This window comes from Strongylocentrotus purpuratus, unplaced genomic scaffold (assembly GCF_000002235.5).
Source record: "Strongylocentrotus purpuratus isolate Spur 01 unplaced genomic scaffold, Spur_5.0 spur5_scaffold_9, whole genome shotgun sequence".
In the NCBI taxonomy this organism is placed as follows: domain Eukaryota; kingdom Metazoa; phylum Echinodermata; class Echinoidea; order Camarodonta; family Strongylocentrotidae; genus Strongylocentrotus; species Strongylocentrotus purpuratus.
The window spans coordinates 22,844,042-22,869,266 of NW_022145615.1; the positions used below are offsets into that span (position 1 = coordinate 22,844,042).

General features: G+C 38.7%; 1 protein-coding gene across 9 annotated transcripts in view; it reads right to left on the reverse strand.

Moving 5' to 3' along the window:
- The window catches only part of LOC582531 (flagellasialin), a 67,377-nt gene that overhangs the window by 35,908 nt on the left and 6,244 nt on the right, over positions 1-25,225 (reverse strand). For 5 of the 9 annotated variants that reach the window (XM_030976731.1, XM_030976730.1, XM_011685307.2 and 2 more), the window contains exons 1-2: positions 20,424-20,630; positions 12,298-12,517 (exon numbers count right to left, since the gene is read on the reverse strand). In XM_030976731.1, the coding sequence (XP_030832591.1) occupies positions 12,298-12,433 (136 nt within the window). In that variant the 5' untranslated portion in view covers positions 12,434-12,517; positions 20,424-20,630. Of the gene's footprint in view, positions 1-12,297; positions 12,518-12,645; positions 13,022-20,423; positions 20,631-25,225 lie in introns of those variants that run through there. The other 4 variants (XM_011685305.2, XM_011685288.2, XM_030976728.1 and 1 more) reach the window with 3 other exon arrangements.

The window sequence follows — 25,225 nt, forward strand, 5'->3', positions numbered from 1 at the left end:
ATAAATCTTTATTTGGAGACTCCTACTCTACATTAACATGGCCAAGATGTACGATTGGCTGGAGAAAGTAGAACAGAGGAAGAGATGGAGACAGATAAACAACCAGACAACATCTCCCAACACTTGACAGAAACCTGTTCACACTTCTCATTCCTTCCCATTTCCAGCACCCTCCAGCTACTCCTATAAAGCCTCGTTCACATATAAACTGCATTAAGAAGACAGCCACGCCAAAAGAAAAAGTATTTCAGGTGTAAATGAATGCCAAGTGTTGGTGAAAAAAGGTCCCTCGATGCTCTCACTTCTGTTTGATAAAGAAATATACTTCAGCCATTTCAATTTGCCAAGAACATGCTGTATATTTTGTTTTCATTTATTTGATTTTTTTTGTGGGGGGGGGGCAGTTTCCCAACCATGTAAGAACAAAGCCCATCCACACTGTAGGATCATATACTATTTAGAGATCATAACACGAAACTATATAACAATGCATTGAGAGTTTGAACAGTATAAAGTCTACATGTATCTCATACCCTGACAATGATATATGTTTTGGGGAAAGGTTATCCGCGATCTCCTCGGGTTATCATAAGACAATCGCTGGAGTCTGGCCTCTATACTCCAACAGATGCCTGTGAATCAGATACACATGCAACTTGATGCTTTGCTACATGAATGTTAGACTCCTCACCTCCTACATTTACTAATCACCTATTGAGAACCAAAAGGGCATAAACGCTGTGCTTACAGGATGTGAGATAAAGTCCTTTTGGCTATGAACAGATAATATTGTCTGTTGAGAGCCAGAAGGGTATAGTAGCAGGTATTAGTACATGACCCTTCGAGCCCTCTGCAGGCAATTTCATTTGTTCAAAGCCATAAGGGGATTAACTTAGTCATTAACTCATATACATCAACAGAGTTAACGACCCTCTGGCTCTACACAGACCATAACATCAACAACCTACATTGCATGTACATTACATAGATGTACATGCACTCTGCACAGCTAGGCAGAACCTTATACCCCGGCCGCTTTGCTCATATCCAAACCATCACGGACTGCCCCTCTAAGCTTACTTAGCGGCGCTTGCTGAAGCAGGGATTATTAATCTTTCGGGGGAAAAACGCGAGCTAGAGAAGATGTTTAATTCTGGGCAATATTCCCCTGCTTATAATAAGAGGTCCGTTATTGGATCGGCCCACAGGGTTCAATGTCAGACTCTCTGACTGGCTTCTACTTTAGCAGTGAAGCAACTTCACTCTCAAAGGGACATCATCATCCTGGAATCATCATTTTCATTCACATATTTTTAAAACTGTTCATTATAATTATGTTTGTTACAATAAAATTTAAGGCAGGATTAAATGCTAAATAGAATTAAGTGATGCTATTTTTACAAGGTTTTCTCACTTCAATTACAACCTCCAACATCTTTTAGAAATAATCTACTTGAAAAGATTTGCTATCTTTATCACCAAATCTGTCTCGTAATATTACTTACGATCACTTTTTGGAAATTAGTGATTTATGCAAATCCGGTGAAATCATTAGCCTTCCTCTATTTTGAAGCATTCGTCAAGTAGCAAGACATAATTAAATTCCCAACTCATAAAAATCCAGTTTCCTACAAGCAGAAACCTGTCAGATGAAAAAGTGCTAATTGAGCTAATACTACTCCACCCTCAGCGAAAGACATGTTCAAAATTAGCTTCGTCTTTGATTTGATTACAGTAGCAGATTAGCACAATTAGTTTCTCCTCTCTTTCTCACTTCACACACGAGGGCTAATGGGAGCTTCCACACGGTTTAAATCCAATAAAGGCTGAATATCGTATGTCCCAACCTCGGCCTAAAATAATTGCTTTCTCTACAGAAAAAGATGCAGTCTAATTATGAGTATTTGTCACCCCTGAGTGTATGACATGTTGGAGATAAGATGCATTATGTATTTAATTCATATGACTGATAGCAAGAGGGGCTTATAATAAGTTTTAGATGGCGTACATGTATGTAAAAGACATTAAGATATTAGATTAAACAGCTACATTCCCTAAGAAAATCACAGCGTTACCTAATGAGTAATTGATGGCATATGATAATCCTGGTATTGTCATCAGGTGACCCGTTTATACTAAGCTCGAGTTCACTCTGTATTAACCCTACTGAAAAAAATGCATTTAAATCCAATGGATTATTTGACAACTGCCAAGTAAAGGTTAAAGCAGGGAGTCTTTAATAGTAGTAAGGAAAAGTGAAAGTATTTCGTTTGTTTACAATAAAATTCCATATCTACCACAAATTTATATCAACAGGTGGCAATGATACCCGTTCACTTCCACTTTCTTCTTCCTAGAAGACAAAAAGTTACTTGGGGTCAAATCCAAGAAGCAGATAAGACCAACCTAAGAACCTATCGCCATGACAACCAGGCTACGCAATCTGTTGAGACCCTGTTGTGGTGGTTTCGCACTAGTCACACAACCCCCACTCCTTTTTAATACAGCAGCCCATTCTAGAGCCTAGAGGGGAGAATGAAGTGGTTTTCTTCGCTTGGGGGACGCGGAAACCATTTCAGTTTCCCCCCTCGTGATGTGCCCCTTCTCCTCAATGGGATGGTAAATCAGAGACAGTCGTTGTGATTAGGGTGCAGTAATAAAGGCCCAATCTCTTCTCCCAAAGTCTATTGATGGTTCATCTCATGAAGTCTTTCTCCTAAACTCTTGTAAGATGGTTTTGAGAGGTCTCGCTCGAGTTCTCTCTATTTTACTGCTGCTATGAGCGTGTGCAAGTCCCCTGACAATGTTCTTCTTTCGTAATAGATTTAAACTCGCCACAAACCTTTCTTGTGATATATGTCACATATCTACATCATTTTGGATCTGAAGTCTTGTCAAATTTTGAAAAAGTGTCTAGAATCGAAGACTAACAGTACTTTCAGTTGAAAGAGATAACTGCCTATTGATGGCTGAGATTCAGAAAGTTGTTTGTGACAAACAAGATTTGTTAGCCTCTGCTCTGAAAGAAAATAAATCAGCTTTACAAAGTACAACTGTTGCCACAATGAGTGGCCCACAGGGCTTAAATGAGATGGCTTAAAATCACACCGAGTTACATCATTGCTGTTTGTTATTATACTGCCATTTAGAAAATAAGAGCTGGAATAAGAAAATCCTATCTTCTTTTTTAAAAAATCGGATCGCATGTTCCTGGTATCACATGATTAATCACAGAACTACCCTGGAAAATAAAAACATTATGTTTCTTATATTTCTTGATACTAATCTAGTCTAGACAACTCCTTAATCTCTAATCCTGTTAAGCCTACATGTACCGTATGTGCTCTGGGAGGGGGGGGGGGATATTCAAATCATATCATCTGCTGAGAGTCTTGAGAGCAAGAAGACCATTTAGTCATTTAATTTAACAAAGAGTAAACATCCTTCTGGATCTAAACCGACTCTAAAGTCAATCTATACAGTTGATTTTAACCATAGACCTATTGCTGATTCACAGATTTCATATCCAATGTGGATGAGAAAAAATAGTTTATAAATGCAATCTTTTGCGATATGAGTCAAAAGCAAAACGTGCCAATAATCAGTGACATCAGACATTGAGAGCTATAAAAAAATTGATATCCTGGTCTCCATTCCATGAACCCACATTATGACAGGTTTCTAATCCAAGTTTCTTGGAACAACATTTCTCAAGCCAAGAGAAGAAAGATGAAAGAGAGAGAAGAAAACTGAAAGGGAGAGAAGAAACAGAAAGAGAATTCCCCCACTGCTCCATCGGATTGAACCCTGACCCCTGTTATTCTGCTGCCAAATATGGGCATGCTCGATGCCAGCCAGAGTCCAGTTGTGCTTTCGGCTGAAAGTGGGCCAAACAACACCACCTAACTGGAAACTCTCCAATGGCATGGGTAATGGATGTTGGTCTATTTTTTTCTGGCAGGACAGGTGTACTAGGAGATGTCAGCGAGTTACGAGTTACGTGTGGAGAGTCACGAGTTTCAAAGCTTTGTTTGAAATGGGGTAAAAGTCACAGCTATGTTCACAAACATGGTACAAAACAATCTTAAGTCAAGAGAGCTAGGCTAGCCATGTTGGAGGACCATTCCAAATGTCAGTTTTGAATGATGCACATCGCATAAGAAAGCAAACACAGTGTTTTGATATGACCCTCAACTGAATGATACAGATACAAGGTCATTGGATACAAACATAGATGGTAATTGCGCTATATATATATATCTTATATACGTAACTGTGCCGTGTTTCTTAAAAAGTTGTTATCAATAACAAGTTATACAATGACTGTTATAAGCTACTGAATCGTGGCATTTGATTGGCTGAGAGCATGAGTCTCCCTTTTGTATGCATTTTGTAAACAGTGAAACTTTGTTAAAGGCACTCATGTAAAGCGTACATTGTCAATATTTTGGATAAATAAGGAAAAATCTATGTTCATGTTTTAGTAGGGTAAATCATGACGGTTTGAGGTCTGAGTAAATAAAATCAAGCCAATTTTGAAGCGAATCTGTAAACTAAGAATGAGGAAATAGATGCGATTATATTATTCATATAAGCCCAAGAAGTGAGTGTTCTATTTGCTAGTCAATATTTGGCGCAAAAATGGATCCCTCGTTGATTAGAAGGTCAATCCTATTGATTTGTACTAATGACTTTTTAATTCTAGACTTGAGATCAACAAAGCGCACTGTCATGGACTTGCTCTGAACAAAGTGCATGATAAAGACTTTAACTTTTCCCTGAAGTAATCATGTGATACACCATGTCATTGTAAATGACGGACAATAGGCTGCATTTGGTTTATAGAAAGGTGGGATTAATTTTCAAAAGGATTCCAACCACTATAATTTATCCCTTGACGTAAGTCCTGTCACTACTGGTGATGTATTGATCCGTGGTATCGACTTCAGATGGTGAACAACAGTCTTCACACTTTCACAACATCTCAGGTGTGAAGAAAGTCTTGCAGAGCCCTTCCCACCAGGCGTTCCCTTATCGATTTCAATTGTCCCTGTCAAAGCGTGGAGGTTAGGAACCCAATGAACCTTGTCTTGAGGTAGTTCGGAAGAAACCAACTGATCAATATCTGACATCGTTCCTGAGTGACCAGCCCCTTCTCCGGAACTAGCCTTGTAAGGTGCAAGAGCCGTAGTTTTCACTTTCTGTTTTCAAGGTACAGCCACGCCTAACAAAATACATTGCATTTTGCATGATGATAAACTTGACAGGCCCATCACCAAAAAAAAATTACTTAAAACTGATAGCACCCAAAAAGAAGGATATACGAAAAGAAACGGTGTCAGAAATGATAGAAACTTTGTTTGCTACACAGCTGTCCCTTTTGTATGCATGCATCAATTATTCTGTAAACAAAAAATGAAAATCTATGCCCACTTGAGTGAATAAATACATTTATTCTGTTCAGTCAACTGAGTTACGATGTGATTTATCAGTTGAAAAGAAACTGATGTGTCATGTGCAAATAGTACTTTTTCCCCCCAATTTTTAGTTTGTGTTTTCTGTATTTCCAGGTATAGAATTGAGTTGGTTTGTTCTTGTTGTTTGATAGTAGCTTTACATTTACAACTAACAGAGTAAACATGCACTTTGTTCCCATTTTATCATTTTAAGTTTGCAAGACAAACATTTGATCTCAATTTATGAGCACCAGGATACGATTGTTACCTGATTTTCTTCTTTTTCTAAGAACAAATGACGGTCGTTCCAGTATCTTTGATTAAATACACCCTCAGGTCCCACCATGCATCAGCAGTTGGTAAACCTTGCAGCAAAAGACAATATGTGGAACAATGCGATAGATAAGGACCTCTTCTTTTTTATACACTTAATGTACCACCTTGTTTTGAAACTGTGTGTTTGCTAATTGAGTAAATTGACACAGGTTCGCTTTGGTCTCTCTCTTTTCTCGATTCACTCATCATCAACACCACCACCACCTCCCTTTGTTCATTCTTTTCTCAGTATTTGTTTTTCTGGTTTCTCCCATTGTATGATGTTTGGCCTATCTCTCCCCTCGCTCCGAGCCCCCTTTCTGCCTAGTGTCACAATCTACAAGTGGTTGTTAGGACCAAACAAGGATCCAAACTGGAACTATTGTTCAGTCCTCTTGGCTTGATCACCATAAAATGGTCCTCTTTAGTGAGATCCATTGGGTGAGATTTCTTAACAATATGGAGTGGGGTGATGGTCTGGACAACACTTGCTGATTTTTGTTGTTTTCAAAACACTTTCGTGACTTTCAAGCATCTCTTCTCTTAAGAGAGCACACTTCCTCAACCAATCTTCAGAAAGATTATTCTGAAACAGATGGGGAAGATGATGCCAAAACAGACTGACAGCTCTGAACTTTACCTTTGAAATGATCTCCAAGAATAATGTTCTTGTTCCCTATTTGTTAAACCCCATCAGCTTACAATTACACATATGACTTCCTTGCGAGGTTCTTGAGTGAATATCAGTTTCTTATTTTTCCTACATAACATGTACGTTCTTGTATTACCCTCCTATAAAAAGAACAATGTAACATTACCCTAAAGGCCTAAACTCACTATTTATAGTTTGATTCTGTTATGATATGATCTCCTTTTGTGAACTTCAATTCAAGTTCATACCGAAAGTGTGACACTTTCATCCCTTTCCAAACCATGACACAAAGTAAAAGTCTGTCATTCCGAGGTCAAGTTAGAAGGTCAAGTTAGAATGACAAATCTTGAATGCATGCACAAAGAAAACTGTGTGGGTTGTGGAGCGAGCGAGTAATGATCGCCACATATCAATCTGCAAGCATCGAATTAGTCATTTAAACTTCTGACTGGAGTGTGGGGGTTTAGAAATGAAAGAGATCTCCTCAAGCGCGTAGCCAGGATTTCATTTTAGGGGGGGGCGGTAGTGAGCACGCGAAGCGTGCGAATCACTTAAAGAGCGCGCGAAGCGCGCTCCCTAGGGGGGTGGGTGCAGGGAGGGGGGAGTTTCCCCCCTCCCGCGCGAAGCGCGGAAGCTTTGAAAGAAGACGATTCGTTGTATCTTTCTCGACTCATAATCCTTGTCTGAATTCAGTCCCTCCCCTCTCTCGCGCGTAGCTTTGACGTTTCATTAAATTATTAGAGAAAGAAGACGAGTCGTTGTACCTCTCTCGACTCTTAATCCTTATCTGTATTCAGTCCCTCCCCTCTCTCACGCGAAGCTTTGACGTTTCATTAAATTATTAGAGAAAGAAGACGATTCGTTGTACCTTTCTCGACTCTTAATCCTTGTCTGAATTCTGTTCCCCCCCCCCTCTCGCGCGAAGCTTTGACGTTTCATTAAATTATTAGAGAAAGAAGACGATTCGTTGTACCTTTCCCGACTCATATTTCTTAATTTGAACTCAGTTTCCCCCTTCCCGCGCGAAGCGCGGCAGCCTTGACGATTCATTGTACCGTTCTCGACTCCTTTTCCCTTTTTCTTCCTACGTCCTCTTTCTTTTTTTTCTTCTCTTTCTCTCTCTTTTTTTTTTGGCCGGCGTTTTGGGGGGGGCGACCGCCCCCACTGCCCCCCCCTGGCTACGCGCCTGGATCTCCTGTACAAACCAAACTGGCCCATGTTTCTCATCATGAATCAGCTAACGCAGCATGAAAGCTACTGGAGATGCAGAAGGGCCCAAGCTGTGAGTGGAGGTGTAGGGTGTACAACGACATTAGCTTGTTGATTGGGGTCAGGTCACACACAAAAATCACTCTACTCCCTAAATTATTAGTCCTCCATGGTATCAAAAACACTTCAATGTCAAAGCTCTCCAAGAAATAAACCTAAAAATCATTACTAAATCAAATATTCTGAAGAACTCCCCTTTTCCAACTAAACTTGCCACATACAGGCAATGAACATGTGTACAGCAAGGATCTGACATTCTTTGATAAGAGCGAGTACTAATACGTGTAAGAGTCTGAGCAAGAGACTACACTGTGAACTCTCATGAAAGGGTCAAGCAAAACAGTCTATTCTTTCTTTCTCAAACTTTTTCTTCTTTCTGGAACTAAAGCGTGCTAAATTTACTCTAGAATGGGCAAAACACCAGTCCTCCAGTTCAATTTATTTGTAATTTCGTGAACTTCAAAGTTCATTGCCTTAAATTGTCTTCACATTGGTTCTCATCATAACCCTACATCAATTGCAGTTTGAAGAACAAAATGGGGTGAAACTAGACAATTCAGAATCAAATGGGAGGTGGGTTGAACAACAGCAGAGCAAATAATGCCTTGTGGAATTAAAACGAGAAGACACATCTTTATTGAAGGAGTCAACAGAATGGAAATACACAAGGAAAAAAAAGAGAGATAGAGAGATTGAGAAAGAAAGAAGAGAGAGAGAGAGAAAGAGAGATGGAAGTGTGAAATATGTCAACTCAACTATCTATTCTATTATTTCATTAGATCATGCTTGGCTTAGCATTTTATGCAAGTGTATCCATGGCAACTGCTTGTTCCTACATTGGTCGATGAAAGATTGATAGAACGTCATTCACGATGACTGAGAATAGAAGTTAGAGCACTCCAAAAGTGCATGCACCTACGTGCAATAATCATGCCGATGTTTCCTTGCAAACGACATTCGCTGAGCAATTGTTGTTAAAAATAAGGGTAAGGCACTGTCTGCTAATGAAATAAGTCGATAATTCTCTTCTGACGTAACAGAAAATAAAAAATGATAGAAAATTGTCGGCAAATGAAATAAGTCAATAAATGTTATTGTTTCGGAAAAGCAAAAAGATTTGGCATCAAGCTTAGAAATAGATGACTATTTTCTCTCTGAAAGTACATCGTAAGTGCACCCGACAATGGTTTCTTGTTAAATAACAAAGTTTTACATCATCGTCCTCTTCATCGGCACCTGTTTAGATTTGAATTGTGTAAATTGTTTCCTAACTGTCACTCATTCCTTTCTCCTTATGAAATCATCTCTCTTTCCAGCCATATGCAGGCAGCGAGAAAAATCTCATCTTGTCACACATTTACATACCCACGCTCGATGCTGTGGAATAGGACTACCCAATATTGGCACGGCTGAATTCAATCAGCAAAGCAAATAGATCTTTCTACTCCTTTTTTTACATATTCTCTTCTTTTTTCGTATGAAGCTATCTTATTTTGCTTTCCGTGAGCTATAAACGGTGACAAAGTGAATCCTCTGATTCAGTAATGGTACATAACGAGTCTTTAAAAGATAGCTCATGAGTCCCGAGAGGCATATTTTCAAAACGGGAAGAAAAAAGGGAGACATGGACAGACATAAAAATGGATGCTCGTTATTGTTGTGATGGGGGTTTGAATTTGTATTGAATGGTGGGCGGATTGCTCTAGGTTTGTCATTAGTGATTTCAAAGGCAAAGAAGATCTGGCCATCGACAAGATGCCTCCAGCAGACCCATATCAGCAGAATAGCCAATTAGTTTCTTTTTGTGAGATAAAGCTACATCTTTGGGCTCCATAATAAATATATTTAGAAAACACATTACTCTTAATCCAATCATACTTCCATTAGGTGAAAACAAATTCTTTGAGGAAGAATTCTTTTTTTCTTTGGGTAAAAGAAAAACCAAGAGCTCTTGCTGAAAATGATCATATAAATTGTAAATTATGTTTGCTGTAGACTTTGTATGAGATCAAGATTGAATTCGTGATCATTATTGACAAGTTCATTTTTGCTAAACCTCAAATGGGATAAAATTGAAAGAGCTAATTTGAGTCATGAAATCACTTTTCTGGAAGACTGCTCACTTGCAAATTTAAAAGCTTTTACTCTTTAAAATCAGACCTAGCTGTGAACAATGCCAGCTTATGAATAGCATTATGAAAAATATAAGTTTTCTTCTTTTGAACTTGGTTTTAAATCTGTCAAGCGAAGCGAGATGAGATAAAGAGAAAAGAAAAGGCTCTGATTTGGAAAGATCACACGTGCCGATGGATGTGTGAGGAGGCACGGCATAGAAGCCTGCGGCAAAATGGAGTTAAATGATTAATTCATGGCAGTATCAATAGGTTCCTATTGAAATCTCCCTTATCTCTCTTCATCTAATATCACCAGACACAATACCCCATACAAATCACATTTTGATCGTGATACGGAGCCAGTCAATTGAAACGTTTCAAACAAAAAACTTTACTCCTTTTATTGAACAACTGGGACAGATCTTATAATGATAATCTTCTCAGCCTCAATAGAATTTTTCAATTTTTCTCTGTTTCACACCAAATTTATCCCAGATTTGTTTCGCTTCTTTGCTTCTAACCATTATCTTCATTTTCTGAACTTGTACCTTAATCCATTCTGTTTATTGTGTTTCTATCTTTTTGTCTTTTATTTACAAAATGACCCAGTTCTCATCATTATGATTGTGATCATTATCACTCATCAACTAAAATCTCTCAAAAACGAGATTAACAAGAAGGCCCTAATCAAGGAGTGGTCAAAGTTTGGTCAAAGTTTGGGCGTAGGTTGGCCCCCAAGACCAAACCACAGATCATTGAGACCAAACCACAGCCCATTGACGAACCTCACAAGCAAACCACTAACAAGTGATTCAGGATTTAGAAATAAGAGGTCAGAAATACTGCCATGTCAATGAAGAAGTTCATCAACATTCAACTCCAAAACTAATATTGTTAAAGACTAACGAGGTATGTAATGACCTTCTTTTAGTCAGCCAAGCCAAGCACTGCCAAGAATGCTAGACGATGGAAACCAAAGTCAAAGGACAGTTCATGCTCTCTAGAAACATTCACAAGTTGCTCATGTTCCAATGCGATAGCTATCTTGTCGATCTCCTATTATCCAAGATTTCCTGTTCACGAGATCAGAGACAATCATTTCTGATAGCTTTTCTCATTTGGTTCATTGTCTGCGATCGCAGAGTACTTTTTGGCTGACCCGGGCAGAACAAAATGAAGAGTTTCCCCTCGTACAGCATGATGTCAATTTGGCTCTCACCGATGGGTTGGGGATTTTCTTTGAAGCTCGGTAGGTGAATAAGTGATCAGAAACGTCATCATGGATAATGATTTAGAATTGATTCATTTCTTGAATCGGAGGGTTGGCGCCATTTTTCACGATTGGCAATAAGGCACACCCCACACTGAATGTCAAATGTCATGATTGTCTCCAAAATATTAATCAAGTAATTTAAAGGGACCGAAAGTAGCATTTTAACCAAAATCTTACTGAACCATCCAATATGAACATGAATGTGGTCCCCCTCCCCCTCCCCTTTTTTCTTCCTCTCTCTCTCTCTCTCTCTCTCTCTCTTATGAATGTTTTTGTTACGTCATACCCCTAAACATCGAGCTCCATTCGTCACTCTGTGGTGAACGAGTGATCCTGTATGAGTGTGATCCTGTACGTGTACATGAGGGAATGTTCCCCGAATAGCTGTACACCAAGGTACGCGCAGGTAACCAGCGGTACCAGAAAACAGGTGCGTGTTTACTCTACAGCTAGACCTCTCTCACCACTCATTCCCTATCACATGTTTCGCTGCTGTGTCAATAGTAAGGGGATATTGCTTTCCACAGAGGGGAAAAGAAACTCCAGTCCTAGCTTCAACAAAAACCAGATTTATCCCTTCCTTCTCCCGTACTCCTTTCTTACCGTGAGCCCTCAATAAACAACTCTGAATGGGTACTGGTATTAACTAAATCTCATATTAGCAGCTTACTTTTTTCCTCCAGGCGAAAAACATCTAGACAATGTCGTACTTGGGACCTGTGAACAAGTGCGATCACTTTCTGTTTCTCTGAAACAAGCACTTTAAACTGGCCAAAAGAGCTGAATCTGCTACCGTAAGATTTCTTTTGAGTTTTCTTTTATTTCACTATAAGGAAATGCTCCCTAATCCCATGGTGGGCAAATTGATGGTAGCAGCTAATTGACTAAGGAACAGGCTTTTCATCTTTCCAAATGACACTTCAAAGTTGTCCTTTGAGAAACTGAATTTGACAGCAGTTACGTGATCAAGATTTAAGATAGAGAAAGAGAGGAGATGGGGAAAGAGACCTGGAGTGAGAATAGAGAGAGAGAGGGAGGTGGATTTTGAGACAGACAGGGGGGGGGGGGGAAGGAAAGAGGGAAGACGGAAAGACTAAGGGAGAGAGAGAGAAAGAGGGAAGGGAAAGAGGGAAAGAGTGTGATTATGATAGAGAGAGTGAAGGGAATTAATCAATTTTTAACCTTTTTATAAGAAGAAAAAATAAGTTAAAAACTTACTTGTGTAGCTGTCCAGTGATATAAGATTTGGCTCTGGATCCCTCCACGAGCTTGTTGCTTGTGATGTAGAGAATACATGGAGGATGCAGATGGTGACTGAAGTTAGCCAGCATCTCAAGCATGAAGGCAGCAGCATGTTGGTTTCTTTGGTTTATCAGGTGCTGGAGAAAACTATCCGCTTGCTTCACCCACTCAAGTTCACGCTAGGTTCACTGGTGTCCTGTCGATGATAAAATGAAAAGTGAAAAAGTGAATTCCAAATCGATTTACAACATCAGGCATCAGCAATCAAGTCTATTCCTCTAAATATAGAAAATTGTGAAGATCATGACATAAACATGAACATACGTGTACATCAACTTTGTTCACCGAGTTTGCATCACCACAATACAAGGGCTTTCTCCATCACGACGACGTGGTACAGTAAACTTCTTAGTCCTGGACTAATTTGAAGCAGGAGGGTGAAGCCAGGCTAATTTCTACAAGCTGTCTGACAGACATGAACTCCCCTTGAACCTGAAAGAAGGGGACCTAGATGAAGACCTAACTCTGGATCCACTACATACAAAGACCCGAGAGACTCTTCAGAAGCTTTCTTGACTTGAGCAGTGAACCGTAGATGGATCCACCTCCAAGTCCAATCACTGATTGATTAGCCAACCCTAGACCCGTACTAAAGACAATTTATTGACCAACATGCCCCTCCCCTCTCCTGATCTATTAAAGCAGACTCAACTCAGAGGTGTCTCCAAAAGTGATTTTAAAAATCTGCTTGATAAAAGAACCAAAGAACCAAACATTGGTCCAAGTCTATAATCTGCTCCCAAATCAGTCATATCAGTTTAATACTGTTTGTTCCATTTTGAAAACTCAATATTGATTGACTGCATTTGGTCCTGGTTAATCTGTTTTCCCAGTCCTCCATCAAAGAGGGGCTCCTTTAGCCCGTTTCTGGGCACCCGTGGAGAGACTGAATACCCAAAATCAAACAGACGCAGAGATTTAATCTCCGCTATGATGGATGTGCTTTCTGATTTCTCTATAAAGTTTGGCTAGCAGACGGAGTAGTTGTTTTCAAAGCTCATGGTGAGTTCTGTGTTTGTTCGGGTTGCAGGGGTCAAGATAGAATAAATTCTCATACACTCCATATTAGTAAACCAAAGTCTAAAATTGAAGTAATCCTGGACCAGAGGACTCGCAGCTCAAGTAAACAATCAATAGCCTTATGAATATTATGAAGTGAGTGAGGAAATAGTATGATTGAAAGAAATGTAAACTTGATGTTTGGGTTGATGAAAGAAAAGGAAAAAAATTCATTCCTCTTGGCTTGACAAACAAGGAAGCATTGTTAAACAAACCTTCCATCTCTTATTTCAACATCCTTCTTTTTAAAAACAATTCCTTTTAAGTACATATTTAGGAAGTGATACTTAGTGGCTGGTAATGTATTGTTATAGGGAAATAATCAATAGTATGAATCATTGTTATTTTTAAGTCTCTTCACAATAAAATTGAAGACGTCATGAATTAGACTAACTCCTCATCCCACTGTTATCACAGATTTCAGTGAATACAACCCATGGTGCATTGTTTAAGCTCACTTTCTATTTATCTATTTTTGTTCCTGATTAAATTGGAAAGTTGAAACCAGTAGTAGACTGCCCAGGTCAAACAAAGCTTGGTCTGGAGAAGGAACCCATTGTAAAGCGGTCAAACACGGCCAGTAGACTATCAGACTGGACACTTGAATCGTGGAGACGGTTTCAATGACCGTTGGAAACATGCAACACTTGGATACCAGGTAGTGTTTATTCCTGATGTTTGATCTAAAAGAACAAGAGTTATCTATATTCTACCGGGAATTGTGAGTCAGTCAGACATAAATAGTCATGATTGTCAGTCATATTACAGGCTTGTTCGTCAAGATCAAATCTAGGATTGGTTCATGAATATATTATAACTAAGAGTCGGTGAACTTGAGGGAAGAATATATGCACTCAGCAAATACAGATGTGGACAATCTCCTGTGATTTGTCCTATTCAATCATGTCCCCAATCTGCCAATCGCATATGTACTCTGGTTTCTAGAATTGAACTTGATTTGAAGACTTAGAAATTGAATCAGATACACCCCAACTTTTCCCAAATATACAATAGCTATCTAATATCCTTCTGCTTCCAGGACACATCATGCATACCTCCCAACCAGTACAGAGACAATAGGAGATTTCAGATTGATGTGTCTAAAATCAATACCTCTTTTGATCCCCTCTAGACATTTCATCTCAAAGCATCATTCAGAATTCAGCCAATCTGATTCTCTAGGGATAAATCAGAGGCCTCAACCAGCCTTGCTTTATGACTAGACTCATTAATCCATCTAGACAATCGTCCATAATCCCCAGCCTTATTTATCATCTTATCAGCCAAGCTCAAACCCCTGATTACCCGCTATTGTTTGCGCTCTCATTTGCATATGAAGGACCTGGGGGGTTTAATGGTTTAGTATTAATTAAACAGGGGTTGTGACACCCTTGACTGTTAATAAGTAGCCATAATGCTCTACTGGTTTACTTCCATTGGTCTTTTATTGGGGTGGGGCTAACAAAGTTTATTTAGTCTCAAGTAGAGACTATTGGTATTCAAATGTGTAGAACAGGATGTCCGGTCAATATCATTTGCGATATCTTATCTTTTCCTTCAAAAATATATTTGTATGCAAAGGTGTTCTCAAAATCCACTGCACATAAATTAGAATGAGGGTCTACTTGAAGTGTGATAACTGGAATTATTTTTCCTTTCTCGAAAGAGTCATTGTATCTTATATTCAATCTCTTTATAATTATCTTTCCCATCCTCTCTTTCTCCTCTGCCCCCCCCCCCCCATCTCTCTCTCTCTCTCTCTCTCTCTCTCTCTCTAACTTTCTCTGTCTCTCTCTACGGCTCTCTCTCTCTCTCTCTCTAACTTTCTCTGTCTCTCTCTACGGCTCTCTCTCTCTCTCTCTCTCTCTCTCTCTCTCTCATGCAAATATAAAATGGGAAAAGGGAACACACAAGTATAAGTTGATTAAATATGATATAAAGAAGAGGAAGCAGAAACTGAACTGCAGATAATCCCATATTTTCCTCTTCCGAACGAAATACCTTGATATTAAATAATTGCAGAGGTACAAATAGAGACATCACAGGAATAATAAACTCTTCATTCATTACTCCCCAAGGTCATTTGATACCCAACTTCAAATTTGCCGCTAGAACATTTTTATCAGATGATATTGACTTCTCCGAGGGGAACAAACATAAAAAACATTATTTGTTCAATCCCCTGCAGCGTGCATTACATGGACAATAACTCATCTTCGCGTCCTCCCGATCACTGCTATCAAGTGACCACTGAGAGTAGCGGCTACGGCTCTACAGTGACTCAGGGCGTATACCGCTGGGGAGATGCAATGCCTCCTCCTCCTCTTGCAGTAATATTAATATGGAAGATGGCAGGGGAATAAGATATTAGAAGCATAATATTTGGTCAGATGAGAGGCAGCAGAGCACAAAACTCATTATTTGTACTATCAAATTAAGCCAATCTCGCTTGTCTCAGAAGTTGATTTGATATTACTGACAATGTCCATATCACAAGGCAATCACTGTACTTCATTCAAGAAGCATCATAATATCCCAATTTGTAAACACAAATATATTTTTCAGTCATCCTTCTAATAAGCCTTTCTTTCTTTCAAACCACAAAATCCAATTTGTCAAATAGATCAATTTAGAACAAAATGTAGAATTAATTAGTTGACATGCTAGAAAAGGAGGAATCGGGCTTTGCCGATATGATGATCCTCTCCTTCCCCTGGCCCTGTATCTCCCACAGAGATAGCACCCACTACTACCCCTTACTACCGGTACTCCTGACAATATAAGATGAGGGAGTGTACTTGAGCAGAGATGCGGCCCTTGAGCAATGCTGCCTCATATTTGTAGATCTTTCCTCCGAGCGTCAGAGCGGATGATTAGATCCGCAGATGAGAGGAGCTAGGGCACAGAGCAGCTTAAAGGGGGCCAACACTTATATCGTCTCGGACCGCATCAATCCGAGAGGATGGAGTGGAGTGTCTCGGCAATATCTCATATGATGAAAATGAAACTTGAATGTTCTGTCAGAGTAGATATGGGTAGTTGGATCCGCGTATGAGAGGGGGGAACAAAGAACGGCTGAAAGGGGATCAACACTTACAAGCATGGCCTGCATCCATCCAAGACATGTGAAGTATGATTACCCCCGCGATATTTCATATCATGAAAATGCATCCTAAATGTTCACAGGGGAGCTTAAATGAGAAAAACACTTATGTCTTAACCCAGCATCCACCCACGACGAGTGAAATATCCTGGCAATATTTCATTTTGGGAAATACATCCTGAATGTTCCGATATGTCCCTCAGCAGCGTTTCCTTCTCCGGACCCGTTTCTGTCTCTTCTGTCCCATACCTCCCCATCATCTAGGATCAGTGCAGCTGACTTAAACAGTTGGCCGCATACATGAATATATTACCGTGATAGATTGGAAAGAATGAATATTATGACTTTGTCACTATGTTGTTATCTTCATGTACTTCATACAGCTCTTCAATATAACATTAATGTTCCATAATTTCTTTAAATCAAAAAGAGTTCTGATGAATTTATTGGACGATGTCGTAAATTGCCCACTCCATCATTACTTGCAGAGAATGTTGTGTTGTGAATGAAAGTGACTATTTCAGGTATTTCTGAAAAACATGCAACATGAGAGCAAAAAGCATTCTCATCATTTCAAACAGCATAAAGAAGCATATAAGGGGCTTCTCAAATAATTTTAAGGACTTTGAAGGCAATTCAATGATAAATCTTCACATCATTTAAAAGATACATATCATATCAGCAATGTATCATTCATATACTTGCATTGCTACAGCTGGAAGATACACTTTTGATTTAATGATTTGATTCTGTATTTGACAAACTTCTTTTTACATTTTTTTAAATATTGCTGGAATGTTGACTTGGTTTTAATTCCAAGATGGAAGTACAAACTTAATTGCTACATCATTTATTGCGAGCCAGAACAGCATTCAATCAAATTAAAAGTATCTCAGGTAATGACATTCTTTCTCTCATATCAGCAGATGGTATATCTCAGGTACACATTTTACCTGGAACCTTGGCAAGAAACAAGGCTAAGATGTAATGTCAATATCTACCTGTAGGTCTTGTACCTGTGTTTTTCTAATTACATCTGTTGGACAGGTAAGAAAAGTTTCATTTGTTTTCCCCCTTTTGTTATTACAGATGGTTTCATTCCAAGTATAGAGTCTTATTATTATCTGTTGAGAGTCAGATGGTCAGGCAATCTATGTGATTAAAGTTAAAGTATGTCAAGTAATGACTTTCTACCTCTAAGCAGATGGTATATCTCAAGAAGACATTTTTGAAAACCTGGAACCTGGAGTTTCATTTTTTCCTTATCTTATTAGAGATGCTTTCATTCCAAGAATAGTCTATCTACCAGAGTGCAATCACTCAATGTTAAAGTTAAGGAATGTGGAGAAGTGACCTACTAGCTCTCAGTACAGTGAGCAGATGGTATATCTCAGGTACGCATTCTACCTAGAACCTTGGCAAGAAGATGTAATGTCATTCATCTACCTGTGCTTTTCTAATTATACCTGCTGGACAGGTAGATGGCCGTCAGAGATTAATGTGATCCTTCTATATCCATGGATTAGCACACATCAGCATAGCTTAGCTCATCAACTATACAGCCTCTAGTATAAAATGGCCCCTAGAAAGTGTCATGTTTAATCAGGGAGTTGGAATATGTAGCATGTCTAAAGTCTACATGCCCTTTTTATTGAAACTTTATCAATCAAATTCTTGAGAAGATGAAATGAATTGGAAATTTTACATTGAAAACAGGAATTTAATTCATCTGGAGGCAATGTTTGTAAAGAACCTATTTTCTTTCAAAATAATCAAAAGAGTATGAGCATAGATACCTCCATGTACATACCTACCCTCCCTTTTCATATTTTTCAATCAAAGAGGGTGGCAATTAAATGAATTTGAATGTTAAATTTTGAAAATGGGAATTTAGAAAGCACACATCAACATTTATGAGGAATCTATTTTTCTTTCAAGAAATGCAAAATAATATTGATCTACATGTATGTATCACTCTTTCATGATGCTGGTCTATTCCTTTTTATTATTGAAAATTTCCAAAATGACTCATTTAAGAAAATGTTGGAGAACATTTTCCCGATTCATTCTACTCAAGTCTGAAATGAAAATAAGCCCACAGATTTGTTCATAACCAAACCTTGAAAAACATTATTGATGCAAAATGAATGGTTGTATTATTTTAAAGAATTTAAGGGATTAAAAAACAGTTAAAAATTTGCTGAAATTCACAAGGTTCCAAAGCTAATAATCACAGTCAGCTGATCGAGGCAATAGTTCTTCCTTCATTTAGCATTCGGTGGATGTACTTCACAGCTGTGCGTGCATGTAAAGTACAATCGTATAATATAGTACCCATGCATGCCTCATGAATTTTGATATTAGTTGCTGATGTCACGTTTGACTTGGGTCTCGAGATCTTAAGATCCTTCTACATGAACTCAGCACTTTCCCTAAATCCCTTCCTCGAGAAAACACACACACAGGATTCTAGCTAATTTTTAAAAATAGAAGGAAATGTCTTATGAATAGGCATTAAGTGGCAACAGCGAAGGGGGTTTTCATTGCAGGAATATGCAGGCCTACACAACCGGTAAGAAGTTATTTCCAAAGGGATAAAAATAACTTTCTCCTTCTTTAGAGTTCATCTGCCCCCTCTAATCCGCAAACTCCATCCTCCTATCAACAACGGCACTTTCCCAGTAGGCCCACACATCCTGATTTAGTAATAACTCCATGTACTTTAATAGAAATGAGAATATTACATTCAGTACACATAATGATTTCTAATTATCATATCAATATATCCTGAACAGATTTTCATAAAAACTCTTTGTAGTACTAGTAATAAACAAGAATGTCGAGTACACAATGTGACTTTTCATTATCATTATCTAGCAGTATTTCATAAGGAAAGTATCACTGTGATAGTGAAAAAATAACTCTAATCGTGAAGCAACATCCACAGCATTGAACAGATTCAGAGCTTATACATGTACAAAATAGCAGTAATCACGGAAGAATCCTGGATCGATGAACAGGCTTAGACCTACAACATCGTGTTTTAAAGTAAAAGTAAAGTAAGTAAAGTAACATAACTTCCTTTTTACATTACGGTAAATCCTTTACAAATCTCCAAGATGTTGATAGTAAGGTAATTGCATTGGATAAGATAACCGCATCACAAGGCCCATTCCTTCATGTTCCTTGCATGTCAGGTTTTTTTTTAGTGTTAATGTTTTCCCGTTCCTTCACATACAGGAAGCAGTTTATGATCCATCGAGCCAAGACGGCCTGCTACATTTAGCTTTCTCCTTCCGAACCCTACTCAAGTTGCCCCCCTCTCTCTCTCTCTGTCCTCAGCATCACAGAGTTTACTCCACTCAGGAAGCATTGACGAGTAACATACGTTTTGAGGCATTTGCGTCATGACGTACCCCACCCCACCCTGCACCTTCCCATCCCCGTAAATCGGGGTATGGATCTTTAACATTTGGTTCTAATAATGTTGCCCTCCATGGTGGAAACATTCACTTGTAGATGTAATTCATTTGGCATTTGGTGCAATTAATAATCGGCCGTCTTGAAAATAAATATGTCTGAATAGCAAGAGAGAGCACGCCTTGACTACTATCGCAGATCAGAAAATATTTCTGAAAGTATCTTGTGCCACTACAAGTCTCACATTTAAGCTTCATGTTTATGTTACTATAACAAAGACATAAATTCACCTTACAACATAAAGTTGCTCGTCAAAGAATGACTCATTTGCACATTGCTTTGATAGTGTAAAAACAGATTAAGTTCGGACATCTAAGTTTTACAAATCACAGAACTGTTCAACTTAACATGTCCTTTGCAAACATATTGTAAGAAAGAGGTAACTAAAGTCTAAACTTACCTTTCAAATTTATAATTCCACATTCACTTGGTATATTCAACAACAAATATAATTCAATAGTATTCCTTGCATGCAGGCTTGAACATACATGTAAATAATGTCACTAGATGTGTTCCTAAGTTCCTGTACATGAATCCTGCAGTGACGCTTGAGGTACGTCCTCCCCCTATCCAATCCAATTCAACACTGAGAGGACTCAATGGTTTCTCTATTCATCAGGATGTATAACAAAAGCAAGTTGTTTTCTTCAAGGAAGGAAGTCTTACCCCAAGATTATCCCCTCCAGATCCTCTTTTGTTTCATTGTGTTTACTTCTACGCAAGGAGAAGGAGGGGGAGGGGGTATTGAGGCTTGAGAGGGGTGTCACTATGGGGGATGGATTTAGGGAGGGGGCGTGGTGCCATAGCCAGTCGATGATTCTGTGTTAGTAATGGTCCTCCTGAAGGGCTGATGAAAGCAATTAAATTGAACTTGGGCTTGGTCAGTTAATGAGCTGTAGAAGGAAGAATGGGTTCTTATTTTCTAATGCTCCAGGTAGTTTGAAAATGGAGATTATCTTGCCAAAGCCATATTCTTTGGGGGTCTAGCTGATGTCATTCTACCCATCCCAAATACAAATTATTCAACATATTCTAAAGAAAATGAACAGGTCCTCTCTAGTATTACCCCATCTTATACATATATTTACCATTCTACAGAAATATTAGAAAGTAGGTTTAATCTACATATTCTAAAATCTCTTAAAAATAAAATGGTAACATAAACAAGCCAATCTCTTGCATCCTGCTCAAATGACGAACCAGATTAGATTTTTTACAAACAGCACTTTAAATGCATAATGGATCTTTCTAGTTTCTAACCATCTATTTCTCCAATTGATCAAAATCTGGTTACCAAAGCTATACAGGTAAATCTTGCCCTGCACCAATGGCAAATCAGATGGAATTAAACAACACTTTAAAGACATAATGGACATGTATAACCACTTTTTATCGATTAAACAAGATCTGGTTATCGAAAGATCCTCTGCTGTCAACTCCATCATAATCTTAAATGACAGGAAATGATACTTAATCCCTTTTTGTCTGTTTTGTATTCTGATTTTCTAGGGGGATTTCCAGATTGCTGAGGTACATCTCCTTCCCGTTGTTCACATAAGGTACTTCCATATATTATCTAGTTTTAATCAGGATTACAGTTCCTTCATCCTGACACTAAACTGCCTCTCATCTGGCCAGCAGAGCCAAAAGATTAACTTGGATTGTGGCTTTAGAACAAAAATCAGATTTGAGAAAATCATAGCCTTCATCAAGTAAACAACTTTAAGCCCATTCGATAACATATGAATGGAAAATGCAACCAGTAGAGCAGATAGAAGACATTAATCAGAATTATTGTTTTTATGAAGTAATATGTGTCATTATATGTTTACTTGGAAGAATAATTCTACCATTTTATAAGCCAAAATTTGTTTTGTTTCTTTTTTCAAGAACACTTTTCCCCTCTCTCTATCAGTTCTCTTTTTCTCTGTTCCTCACATACTCCCGTTCAACCATGCTTTAGGTTCTGCTTGCTATCCAAATATGCCAAGCAATTTCGTAATGAATAAAAACTCACAAGGGATATAAATTGTGATAACCTAAATTATTTGATATTTATTATTAGGGATACAAACAAATTACTGTTGTGAATCCAAAAACCCATTACTAACATATCGTTCTGTACCCTGGCATGCAGAGACTACAAATTAATTACTGGAAGGGCAAAATAAATTCAATGGGAAGAAAATTGGAAAGGGGTTCTGAGTTAAACCTGGTGTAATTTATCTTGCATATGACCTTAGGTTAGCTGGAGACCTAACAAACAAAATGAAGCCCTCTAGCTATAGAAGACAGACAGGGCAGCGCTGAGAGTTCAATGAAGGGGGCCCATTTACATTTATAAGTTTAATCCAGATTAATTTGGAGTGCTCTGGATCAAATCAGATCAATCCTTCATGGAACAGGCAAAGAATGGGCATTTTGTTCAATCAAGGTATTGGGCAAATGACCGAAGATCCAAATTGGACACATCCATGTATTTACCAATGACAATGTTTGGACTTGACTCTTCCTTACTACGAAATAAATCTGGAGAACTGCTAGAACATATTCTTTGATTTTGGTGTGAATACATTTTTAATAATCCCTCGGTAATATAAATTCAAAACTATCACAATTTCCTACAAGCACAGGTCATTAAGATTGTCTAGAACTAGGCACGATAACAGTTCACGACCCTACTTTGTGACAGCCATCATGAGCTTGACCATGACACTGAGCATGTCACGACACCATGATTATTGCAGAAGCCACACTGTGTGCGCTGGCAATAAGAATGAACCAGGACACGAGACTTGAATCGTGTCATATCACATGAGGATCTACATGAGGATCTACATGTAGATCAATGCAGTGTGGCTTTCTGGGGAATATCCAAAATAGGACAAGTTCAATAATAGTCTCGCTGTATCAAGTCTCTAACTCTTATTGTCAAAACATTAAGATCAGAAACTTAATTGTCTCACTTTAGCTTTCAAATTTCACTACCATTTACGACCCAAAATGGCAAACCCATTGTATTTCTTCAGAATGTTTGATCTTTTTCATAATTCCACTTTACCATAAGAAAGTTCATTGAAATCTTGAATGCATTGTAGTACCATATTTTTGGCGGTAATTTTTGTTTCTATGGATTTCATTATCTTGGTGATTTGGTCATACTCTGTTGACAAAACTGAGAATATATAGGCCAACAAACAATACTACCCTGTGACAAAACACAATTATTCACATCAAGATTCTTATCAAAATCTATGATAGATTGACAACTTTGGGGCAGAGGGTTTGTAAAACAAGACTACTATTCAAAACAATATGCACTGCTTTGGGGTGAACCGAAGCAAAATCACCCACCAAAAAGTTTGAAAAACACAAAATTTGTAAAAAGCCAAAATATGAACACAAAAAGCCATAGAAAACTGCTTGACACGGCACAAAGATTTTCCACAGAGTGTGATTCACAATGGAACAAGAGGAGAGAAATACTGATTTTGGGGGAATTTGAATAGATATGATTATGAGTAAGCACAATTGATAATCCTACTGATAATCAGGAGTGATAAAATATTGAGAAAAACAGGTCACATTTTGATGGGATAAAAGCAAAAAAGGGTAACCATGATTGATCATGGCAAGATCACAATATGTCCCGTGCAATAAAAGAAAACCTTACTCTGGTAATGACTTGGACTGGTATTAAAAACTTATTCACCGCTACAATACCTCTCTCAAAAACCTTAAAAATCACATTTTTTTCCCCTCTCTTCCTGACCATAGCTAGCCCAGCGGGGAGGTTATTTGCCTCGGCTCTGCTTGATTTTGAGAAAACAAAAACTGGGCTGCATGTTGACCAATGGGAGACCAGCAGGTTGTTTGTAACCTCTATTCGAACCACTCTCCGATCAAATCAACTCTGTGCTGACAGACTCCTAACTGACAGGAGGTCACCAACTGACCTCTCAAAGATCACATGTCAAGTCCAGGGGGGTGGGGGGAGAGGGGAGCTTCTTGAGAGCTACAACTCTTGAGCATTCAACAGGCCAAGTTAAGTAATAAAAGCTGTTGAGTTCCACCAAGATGATATCTATCACAGCAATATAATATCATCATAATTTTGTGAATAAAGCCACAGCCAAAGTCTAAGCCTATATATCTTTATTCTTCACAGTAATTTGTAGCTGTTCTACTGATAAAAAGCATGAAGAAAATGACACGGAAATTTGCTTTACCCATATATCATCACCTGTTCTCATAACTCCTTACAGCTCAAGTTGCAGGGTGACCCAAATCAAATGCTTGATAGCAGAAGACTGTATAATAATTTAATAGATGTTGCAAATACACCTTATTGTTATGAGAACGCAATAGGAGCTCACCCTAAAACAGAATGAGAAAACACCAATGTTGTGTAGTTGTTTTTTGTGGGGGGGGGGGGGGGAGTTCCGAAAGTGTAAATGGCAGTATAAAATTTTCCCAAAAAAAAATCAAAATGGTTTTTGAGCCTTGTAAATGGGCCTCATGTTTACTTCATATAAATCACACTCGAGTCAAAATGAAGGATATCCAACTTTTCATCACTGGTTGGACCTTGGATGGACTTCTAGGGTTTGTCAGGGAGGCTACTACCCCAGGAGTCGGTACCCAGCAGGAGACCTGAAACAGAGCCCTAACATTACCCTGGGTCTCTGCAGCCAGCCAACCAACCCCCACCATGAGGTCAACAAGCACCCCTGAACACAGCTCTAATGAGTACCCCTAGGGGAACCTACCCAAAACCAGGGATTTTAGAGGCCAGTGGTTACCGTGGCAACCAGGACCAGAGGTCTCAGGTAGCAGGGAGGTAGTAGGTGAGATTGGAAGGTTTGTTGCTGTAAGAGGTTTGGTTGGAGCAGTGCCAAGTCAGCGTCTCAAAAGATCATACACATATTGTAGATTCGTGATGGGGACGTTACAATCCACATCAGGGATTCTTTCACTTGTTATTGTTTGTAACACGAAAAACTCTTTTTGTCCAGTAATCATCTAAGAATCGAAAAGCGCTTCTTCTTTACAATCTTCGTCCCCTGACCACGATGAGATGTAATTACATGGGGAGACGACTGGTCTGCTGATACATGCAATTACAGAAGCCAATCATGTTCTCCTGGCGTTGAAAACTACTAGACCATGATATAACGAGTCTCCAGACTTAAAACATACAAC